Here is a 10,688-nt window from a genome sequence, read left to right as displayed (position 1 = left end):
TTCACGGAGCCACTACATGTTTATTTTGACTTTACATGCAGGCATCTACAAGGGCAGCTCAGCGACACGCTGGGGTCTTCTTTTGAGCCTGTCAGAGCTAACATGTCTAGCAAGTGTAACGACTAACACACATACCGCACAGTTTCTAAAATAATTTTCCCCATACCGAGTAGAATATATGGTTATAGTGTTCTCACCTATCATACATTTTATCCAGAAAATAGCTCATTGAGTTGAAGTGTTACTTAGTCGCATGTATTTGATATAATTTCGATGATGGAGGGCTATCCTGTAGTTACAGACGGTGACTCTACCAAACAGCAACAGCGGCATTACTACCTCTTGTCAGAGTTACAAACTCTGGTCAAAGATTTACCAAGGTACTGTCACTTCAAGAATGTGTGTATAGGCGTGCTATGTTGACTGCTTTCATTAACAACTGATTCAGTGTTGTCTGATGCTATTTGTATTGTTTTCATTGGTAGCTCCTTCCAGCAACGCCTGTCCTACAGTACACTCGGTGACCTTGCTTTGGCTCTCATAGATGGGACTGTTTATGAGATAGTGCAGGGCCTCTTGGATATTCAACATCTGACAGAGAAAAATCTGTACAACCAGAGACAAAAGTTGCATTGTGAACACCAAGGTTGGTTCTCAATTAGAATATGTACATCAAAGAATGCCATCTTGCTGACAGTTATAACATTTTTATATCACATTTTGTATTTGTAAAATGTGAATTTTTACATGTCTTGTACAATTTTTGCATGCAGCCCTCAAGCAAGATCTCATAAGGAAGCACAAGGATGCCCTGCTATCATGCAAGTCTCACAACCTTGCGCTCCTCAAATCAACTCAGCAAGCTGAGCTAGAGGTAACGAGAATTTTTGGATAACGCGATATATAGCCCCATTATTCCCTCCTTTTGTAATAAAGTATTTTCTTAAAGGCGTTGGAAATTCGTGTACGAGAAGAACAAATAATGATGGATAAGAAGATTGTGGTGGAAATTGATCAAAAAGTGATAGACCAACAGAATACTTTGGAGAAGGCTGGAGTTCCTGGATTTTATATCACCACTAATCCCCAGGTTAGCAGGGTAATGCAGCTTGATAGCTAGAAGGAACATTAAGGATTATTCAGTGATTGAAATAAATATGGAAAGTGTCTGAAGCATATCCTAACTTAAGTCTCTTTGTGTTTATGTCAGGAGCTGACAATGCAGATGAACCTTCTGGAGTTGATCCTGAAGCTTCAACAGAAGGAGTCCCAGGCTGGACTTTTATGACAATGAGGCACAAATCAGTTATAACGATATATAACGATATATTTGTATATTACAGTTTATGTTGGATGCAACATTACGCATTTCAAATAATTATAAAACATCTTCAACTCTACAACAATCAATGAATGTTTACCCCTCGCAAAGGTGTTTGTCAACTACTGTGCATAATGTCCCTTCAAAACGCTGCTTGAAAATATGTCAATACATCAGTAAGACATGGATTTTAGTTGTTGTAGAAGTCAGCCCTTCTACCCCAGATCAGTGTAGCTTTTGTTTCTGTACTACAATTTCCTGGTGACTTTAGAGAGGCCTCAATTTACAAAGGGTGAGTGTGACGATGCCTGTTTTGTTTTGATTGATTTGATGGCATATTTATTTTCATAATAATATTGCGATACACTTTTTGCACATCTTTTGGTAAAAATCAGTTTTATGTTAAGTTATGGTACAGATTGAACCAACTTGAATAAATATTTTTGATACCCTTAAACACAGTGTATTGTTTTTGTCTTTTAAATGCTTGTTGTCAGTGGTATGTGTCTAGGACACAAAATCATTGCAACATTTTTTAAAAGTATGTTTCAGGACAGTTTTTTTCCAGGATGCTTTGCTACTATCCTTTGTAGCCTCTCATATTACAATAAGTGAGAATGAAAAATATATAACCTTGGTAGCCTAAATGTTACTTTTTGTTTTGTTTAAAATGCATTTAAAGATCTAATACCAGATACACCAAGCATTACAAATCTTAGGAGTCTACTAAAACTACTTAAATTGGGTTAAGACAGGGGTCACCAACGTTTTTCCTTGTGAGAGCTACTTTTACAAAATGAAAATGGCCAAGAGCTACTCATTTTTGTAACATTTCTTTTCAGAGCTTATTTTAAACCCAAACAAAGCGAATATGCTTGTTTTACCAGAACATTAACAAAATGCTGGTGTCCACAACTCACATTTTGTATTTCAGAATGCATTTCTTTCTACTGTTCTTTCAACTGAAAACCTGAATGAATGAAAACCTGAATGAAAAGCATGCTTGCGGGCACCTCATGTGGTTGTCGGGGGCTACCTGGTGCCTGCGGACACCACGTTGGTGACCCCTGGGTTAATAACTGTCCAACACATTTTTAAGAAATGGAAGGACAGTGGGGAAACGTTGCACAGTGGTTGGATACAAGGTCTTGACAAAGAATTAATGCAACTCCGGACGACCTACAATCTTTGTCCTGTGATTTATTATAATTATAAACATGATCAACAAATTAAAGGCAGAATTAAAAAAAAATCAAAATGATTTTTAAAAAAATCATTCAATGACCTTGAACATGTTCAAGTAAAAAAGTATTGATATCGAATCGATACCAGAATTTGCACAATCGCCCAAACTACTCTTTGATGAGTGTGGCCGGGGCCATGTGGTCATGGCCTTTAGCGGTAACTGGCCCTTTAAGACGCGTGTCATGATGGCTTTTAGTCTTCCACGCTCATCCTGCTTCCTCCATCACTGCTCGATTCACTCAAGCACCCTCCCACTGAATATAACACCTGCAGGCGCAGATGGAAAACAATGAACTGCAGCGGTAAATTGATTTTTTTTTTTAAATATTTACCAACATTTGTAATCTTACAAAAGCGCTATGATATTATCGGCTTTATGTAACTCGCATGTTGCAGGACAGCTCGTTTCCACCCAGGAGTAAGCTTACCTATAAGATCCGTCTCCACCTTGTTGTTAAATATTAATTTTCAATTAAAACGACGTTTTTGTTGTTCTTGTGCAAACCATGTCATGGATATGCGCGCATATGAAATGATGTGTATCAGTTGTCGTGGCGATGACAGATATCTTACTTGCATCAGTGACGCGTTACGTAATTAAACTGTTTTCGTCGAGAGTAGGAAGAGAACGTTACATGCAGAAGGCTTTGTGGTAATATTCTGTGGTCAAATAAATGTGGACGAAAAGATACACTGTATATGATCAGTTTTTATTGCATGATAGTATATAAGCTTGATGACGTGGCCTATCGTAGCATAGCCACATATGTTAGGGTGGCTCGCTCGTCGTTTGTTTTTAATAACGTCACAATGTTATTATCCCAGTTTTTTAGCACAACATTCAGGCCTCATATCAGCTGCCAGGTGATGAACTAGTCCCTTTAGACCCATGGGTGTGTCAGCCGCTTCCCCATACAGTTCAAATGATAGCTCTTGAGAAACAATGAACCAAACCATATACAGTAGACAATACTAGGTCTATTTTACGTTGGCTTGAGCCATGAAAAGCCCCTTATCCCACCCATTCTTATAGCTGAAACGTTTACGGAAGTAATAATACAAGTTGTTGTTTACACAGTGACATCCTGTTCAGTACAAAGTAAGCTTCAAAACAAAAGGATGCCATTATTAAACTGGACTGTACCACGCTGGGCGGACGTTTCGTGTCATTGATTTTTGTTTAAGCAAAGGTAAAGATCCTGAAGTCGCCAATGGGTTTTTATTTGTTAGAACACGACTACATTAGCATCCAGTTTTTCACCTATGAAATTGTAAGTTGATGTCAGGATTTGTTACTGTTATGTAAAATGTACCTGTGTTCACTAGGAGAATAAAATGTGGTGGCTCAGTGTTTAGATAACTAACTAATAAATAATATCCTGAGGACATAGGAAAGGAAAGGTAGGGAGTCTTCGAGGAAAGACAATGAAGGAAAAGATAGTGTGCAAAATAAAGTCCTGATAAACACTCTTCCAATAATGACTTAAGTAATGAAGTTTGATAAAAGCTCTTCCAATAATGACTTAAGTAATGAAGTCTGATAAAAGCTCTTCCAATAATGACTTAAGTAATGAAGTCTGATAAAAGCTCTTCAAATAATGAATTAAGTAATGAAGGCAATGTTGGTGAGTGGTAAAAGTTTAGGCTTGCACATTCTTGGATACACACCTACTGGCTACACTCCTATCTGTAATCCACAAAAACAACAAAGTTGTAATATAACTTCCCACGTGAACCTGTCGTCAACATATGTAGCTTTTGATTGGGCTTGTGCTCTGTGCTGTTCCAGGTCAGCTTATTAGGATGATAATGGATCAAGTGTGACGACTTCACCCTCCTGCCCAGTTGGCCTACCTAACTCTGTAACTATGGCAACTTGTCAGAGGGGCTGCGCACCAGCTGTGCGCTTTTGCCAGAGGCTAAACCGACTCAAGACACTTGATGACGACATGATGGCCACATCACTGAAACGCTGTCTCTCCACCCTGGACCTGACGCTGTTGGGTGTTGGCGGCATGGTGGGCTCTGGGCTCTATGTCCTGACAGGCACGGTGGCTAAAGACATGGTCGGACCTGCTGTCATTGTATCCTTCATTTTTGCAGGTATTGCCTCTTTGTTGGCAGCCTTTTGCTACGCAGAGTTTGGAGCGCGCATTCCCAAAACAGGATCAGCCTACATGTTTACTTATGTCTCTGTGGGAGAGGTCTGGGCCTTTCTGATTGGTTGGAATGTCATCCTGGAAAATATGATTGGAGGTGCTGCTGTGGCGCGAGCATGGAGTGGATATCTGGACTCCATTTTTAACCACACCATCCAGAACTTTACTGAAACCCACATAATGCGGTGGGATGTGCCCTTCCTTGCCCATTACCCAGACCTACTTGCTGCAGGAATTCTGGTGGTTGCCTCTCTTTTTATTTCCTTCGGCGTTCAAGTGTCCTCTTACCTCAATCATATTTTTTCCACCATCAGTATGTGTATCTTAGCTTTCATCCTGGTCTTCGGATTTATACTGGCAGAACCAGCAAATTGGAGTCAAAAGGAAGGAGGTTTTGCCCCTTTTGGATGGTCTGGAATCTTGGCTGGCTCCGCCACCTGCTTCTACGCATTTGTAGGTTTTGATGTGATTGCATCCTCAAGTGAGGAGGCCAAAAATCCCCAGAAGGCTGTACCCATTGCCACAGCAATATCCCTTGGACTGGCAGCAGCAGCCTACATCCTGGTGTCCACAGTGCTCACATTAATGGTTCCCTGGCATACTCTGGACCCCAACTCAGCTCTGGCAGATGCCTTTTTCCGTCGAGGTTACAGTTGGGCTGGGGTTATTGTGGCTGTGGGTTCCATCTGCGGTGAGTCAATATGTAGTACTACTACAAGTACTTTTCACTTAACAGAGATACTGACTTTCTAGTGCAATGCAGTGGAACCTCTAAGGTACCTAAATAAAACCTTTTATTAATGGTACAGGCAATGTTGAAGTAAGATGAAGTCTAAAATATATAGCATATAGTATTTCACACCTGTCTGTTTTGGGCCAGATTTTGAATCGTCCTCCATTTTGAATCGTCCTCCATTATACCTGGGGCGACCATTCAAACTTTGGCCCATAACAGACAGGAGTGGAATGCCTTTGTTGCCGTCCTACATGCCAGACGGCATTGCGGGCATAAGTGAGTGAGTGACGAAAGTGTAAAATAAAGTTAATCCCTGTTGACTGTAAACCGTAAAACTATTTACTCATCCTGTAATAGTGAGTGACGGACAAGTTGACAAAGGGAGATTACTGTTTGTGTGTTATTGTTGTCTTAGCACATACAGTATACAGTATACTTAGCAACCAGTACAGAGACATGAGTACAGTGGAAGCGCGGTTTTTGTATTCCCCGGTTTTGGTAGGATTTGGTTTCCAACAAAACTTGTTGCTAAGACTGTGGTTTTCAGACATTGTCTCGGTTATAGTAGGACCAAACAACGCGTCTAACAAACAAGTCGAGTGCCCAAACGTGGCATTCACGCGTTGGTGACTCAGCCTCTGTGAAGAATGGATAGTGGTTCTTTTAGAGCTGGGACACAACAGATTCAAGGCCAGGGAGTCATTTTTATTATGTGTGTGTTTGGGTGGTTTATTTGTTCATAGAACGCATACAGAAGAATGACCAACTCGTATCTGTCCCCTTCCTTCCTCCTAATAGTCACAGTACGCCGATAGCTGATGAGGTGTTGTGAGTGCTAGACGAATCTGTGGGTTTTTTTTATGTACGGCGGCAAAAAACTTGCACTATTGCATTCAAGAAAGAACTCGCAGCAAAGTATGAAGGTAGCGTCTGCTACAATAGGACTGTAATGTAAAGGTAGGAACCTCTAACATAGGTTGCAGGAGGAACGGTTTAAGAGAGACGTAACAGAAGGAGAGCCGGGACTGTGTTTATGTTTGTACCTACTGCTGAACTTTAAGTTCAAGTGCGCACGTATACAGACCTAACCATCCACTCTTTAAAGTTACATTTGTAAGACTAGAGCAGGGGTGTCAAACTCGTGCCATGGAGGGCCGAGACACTGTAGGTTTTCTTTCCAGCCAGTCACTAAAGCAGGTGATTTTAATGATCACCTTCAGTTTGAGGGAAGGAGCTCATCAATTAAATCACCTGCTGAAGAAACTGGTTTGTGAGAAAACCTGCAGCGTCTCGGCCCTCCACGAGTTTGACACATGTGGACTAGAGGCTCTGCCGTCCCCTCCCTTCCTCCCTCCACTCATCACCGTGTTCACTAACAAGTCTTCAATAAAGATAAAAGTGATGTTTAATGTTGAGACAGTATATCAATTTCATTCGTCATTGATATGTATTTAGTTTTAGTTTCTGTATGTATAACTATATTTATTCTCTGTATAATGTGTTTAGTGGTCATAATGTGTTTTGTGTTTGGAACAGAATAATTGGATTTACCAAAATAAATGAATTTCTGCGAAATAGGAGTCAATATTAATAAATCCTTTCTCAAGTTCATGTTTGCTAATGGCTTTCTGTCCCCCTTCTAGCCATGAACACTGTGCTGCTGTGTAATCTCTTCTCCCTCCCTCGGATTGTGTACGCGATGGCAGAAGATGGATTGTTCTTCAAAATCTTTGCACGAGTCAATCCTATCACCAAAGTCCCCGTCAATGCTATTCTGGTTTTTGGATTCCTCATGGCCACCCTGGCTCTCATCTTTGACCTGGAGGCTTTGGTTCAGTTCTTGTCCATTGGGACCCTTCTGGCCTACACCTTTGTGGCTGCCAGCGTCATCGTTCTTCGCTTCCAGCCGGAGAAAACCAGCTCCAAAGGGACTTCATCCACATCTCCAAACACTAATGCGGAACCTTCTCCTGCCCCGTCAGAATGTCAGAACATATCAGAGGACAGTGGTGAGCTGAAACAGTATGAGTCCTTCTCTGACAAGCTCCAGTTGGTAGAGAGGCAGAAGACAAGGGAGCGCAGAGGAGTGGGCCAGCTGAGGGCCTACTGGGAACCTTATCTGGGCAGGCTGCTTGGCAACTGTGAGCCCGGCGAGGTGGTGGCCCTGTGTGTGCTGGGTCTGATCGTGAGCTCGGTGTCCTTTTGTGCTGTGGTGGTATTCGGAACCAACCAGATGCAGCTGCCACAATGGAGCTTTGCCACTCTGCTGGTGATTTTCAGCCTTGCTTATGTTATTTGCATGGGACTCATATGGGTTCATGAACCACAGACTAACGCCAAAACATTCCAGGTAAGCTCCATTTATCATGTAGTTTGGCACACAGGCATTACAGTATATTTAAATAAATACAATAATTTATACAAATGATATGTATACCTCTGCATACACTTTGTGCGCAAAATGACATAAGGTCTTAGGCCCTCTTTGAATCACCCATTAATATCAGTGTGGCAGGTGTAGAACTTTTATTTATTTATTATTTTTTTAGGTACCCGTGGTTCCGTTGATACCAGGGGCCAGTATCCCCATTAATGTGTTCCTTATGATGAAGCTCAGCCCTCTAACCTGGATTAGGTTCACTGTATGGATTGCCATAGGTAAGTGGATACCTTCTGTTTTTATTTTATTACTGTTCGGACCACATTCTTGTACAACACCACAACATTGAATATATAGTCTCTTGCTCTCAAGAAGCGCTTTTTCTATCGGAGTGTTATGCTAAAAAATATTTTGTCACAACTCAGGAATCACTAAATACCTTAAATCTGTGTGTGTGTTTTTTATTAGCCCTCAGCATATTCTAAATTACAATTGAACAAGAAAATTTCAAAAAAAACAACAGCAAAAATGGAAAAAAGAGCAGTAATTGTAACAAGAATAAAGATAAAATATTAGGAGAATTAAAGTCATAATGTTAAGAGGAAAAATGTCTAAGTTGAAATACTAAAGTATGTCATTTTTGGAAAATTAGGTTGGTTAAAAGTTATAATATTATGATAAAGTCAAAATATTATGACAATAAAGTCACAATATTACAAGATACAGTAAAAGGTACGGGAAGAAAGTCTTGCCTGGGCTGTTCTTCAAATCCAGGCAGTGCTGGCCTTGCTCTCCCTCCGGTTGTCTTCTTGAGAGGCATCTTGTAGCAGTGTTGTTCGTTCGCTGACAATTTGGCAAATGCCGGGACTAGGCACGCTTTTCGCACTGCCGAGTGCGTGAAATCAATCTAGATTATGCTAGTGGCAAGAAGATTATGTATGCCAGGAATTTTCAACATTTCAAAATGTTCTTTACGGACTGGCACAGAGCCCTGCACAGTTTATACATACTTCACATGAGTTGACGACAAATTTACTCATTGCCACATTGTGGGGACAGAGTTTGCGCAAGTGGCTTTAATCTTACAAACATGACATGTAACATACGTTGACTTAAATCAAAAAGTTCATGTTTTCATGGCTTTGCAGGTCTCTTGGTGTATTTTGGCTATGGGATTTGGCACAGTAAAGAGGGCATGAGGGAGCTGCAGCCGAAAGACATGGCTGCCCGGTACGTCGTGCTCCCCAGCGGCAGCCTTGTAGAAACCATGGAGTCTGTCCAGCCCGATGCACCATTGGACGCCTCGGCACCTCAGGTGAAACCTTCAACTGCCCTGACAACTGAGGAGTATTCCGAAAGGAGGTGATGTGTAACCAGACAAACTGCCTGCTGTCTACTATCCTTATCACTGTTTATACACTTTGTATGTCACACCTGACTGGCCTGCTGCTGGTGTCTGTACACATCGTTCTGCAAGTTTAAGCACACCAACGGATGGGGTGTAAATCCTCTCTTATTGTGAAGTTCATTTGTATACTGTATCTTGTAATACTTCAATGCAAAGTAGAGCGCTTTCTTACGAACCTGCATCTCTTTTGTCACATATTTCAAAACAATATGAGGTTGTAGGTTATGTGCTGTGAGGGTGCTTTTTCTGTGACAACGTTTTGTTATAACCTTTGACACTATTTTGGATAAAGTTGGGAACTTTAACATCAAACCAAAAATATCATGTTGAGTATAATCAGCAATTATGTGTTAAATATTTTTAGTCGGTCAGAGATTTTTTATTATTTTCCATAACATCTTCATTAAACCTCAAGAGGAATTAAAGGCTCAAAGAATGTGGATCTTTATGGTACATTCCAACTGGTTTGAATTTCGTGGATTCTCACAAATTCTTTAACTTCAGATGATAAACGGTTTGTTTATATTTATATTAGAATTCATTTTGATTCCTATTATTACTTTTTTGGGTCTGTTCATGAATTAGTGCTGTTTTACACCAACTTTTCCCTGAAAGAGGAACACTTCGGTGCTTCACTTTAATCTCCTAAATCTCATCCCATGACCCTGATCTCTTTTGTGTCACAATGAGTTTATTTCTTCATGCACTGCTAAATAGCACTCATTTCTCTTGCTACTAACATACTTACAGATATCGAAGCACAGAGGTTAATCAGCCTGTTTAACGTCATACATCAAAACTGATTTTAGATACAAGGCGAGCACAAATTGACTGATATTAAATGTTTGCAAGGGGAAAATTCCCAGACGGTCGGTTGTGCTAAACTGCTTTGTCTGTAATCCAAGCTAATGTGCAGCAGTTTGACCTCTGCTCCAGATGTCTCCTTATATACATTCCCACAATCTAGTATCTGATGTATACTCTATTTGTTTTCACTTCTTGTCTGCGTTTGAAACCGATGGCCTTAAACATATAAATCAAGGAAGCTTGATTTGTAAAGTTGAAGTGGCCAGGGTGTATATGATCGTTGTACTGCACAATAGATTGTATACTGCAGCTATAGCATGTTACATTACAATACAATCCTGGAAGAGAATGTAAAAGGTATGGCTTTGGATGGAGGCCACATAGAATTTGCACACTATTTTACAACCCGTTTTCCATGCTTGTTTTTGTTTTTGTTGCACCCAAAAGCACAGACATTATTCTAATCCTTTCCAATGGTGTTGCTCCTGCACATTACAGTCTCCATTTGTCGATTCTGTCTGTATGAAAGTGCTGTGTCCTATATGTGAAATAAATGTTTTGAAGCAGTATTTATACAAATCTTCTTGAATAATATTGATGCAGTATGCAGTAGCTACTTTGATACACTCGTG

The 10,688-nt window shown here is 40.5% G+C and overlaps 2 protein-coding genes across 3 annotated transcripts; both read left to right on the top strand.

Annotated features, from left to right (window-relative positions):
- Positions 1-82: 82 nt before the first annotated feature.
- Positions 83-1,768, top strand: dgcr6 (DiGeorge syndrome critical region gene 6). Of its 2 annotated transcripts, none has more exons than XM_054773941.1 (5): positions 83-380; positions 486-646; positions 774-874; positions 950-1,090; positions 1,211-1,768. In XM_054773941.1, the coding sequence occupies exons 1-5, from the start codon at positions 274-276 to the stop codon at positions 1,286-1,288; spliced, it is 588 nt and encodes a 195-aa protein (XP_054629916.1). In that variant the 5' UTR covers positions 83-273; the 3' UTR covers positions 1,289-1,768. The 2 variants fall into 2 exon arrangements, with proteins under 2 accessions (XP_054629916.1, XP_054629915.1); XM_054773940.1 differs by having other exon boundaries at positions 950-1,099.
- Positions 1,769-2,770: 1,002 nt separating this feature from the next.
- slc7a4 (solute carrier family 7 member 4) lies at positions 2,771-10,625 on the top strand. Its single transcript, XM_054773186.1, has 5 exons — positions 2,771-2,868; positions 4,356-5,416; positions 7,105-7,811; positions 8,011-8,119; positions 8,990-10,625. The coding sequence occupies exons 2-5, from the start codon at positions 4,435-4,437 to the stop codon at positions 9,205-9,207; spliced, it is 2,016 nt and encodes a 671-aa protein (XP_054629161.1). The 5' UTR covers positions 2,771-2,868; positions 4,356-4,434; the 3' UTR covers positions 9,208-10,625.
- Positions 10,626-10,688: the final 63 nt, after the last annotated feature.

Source organism: Dunckerocampus dactyliophorus, chromosome 4 (genome assembly GCF_027744805.1).
Source record: "Dunckerocampus dactyliophorus isolate RoL2022-P2 chromosome 4, RoL_Ddac_1.1, whole genome shotgun sequence".
In the NCBI taxonomy this organism is placed as follows: domain Eukaryota; kingdom Metazoa; phylum Chordata; class Actinopteri; order Syngnathiformes; family Syngnathidae; genus Dunckerocampus; species Dunckerocampus dactyliophorus.
The sequence above is the reverse complement of the archived record's forward strand: the minus strand, read 5'-3'. Positions and strand labels throughout refer to the sequence as shown.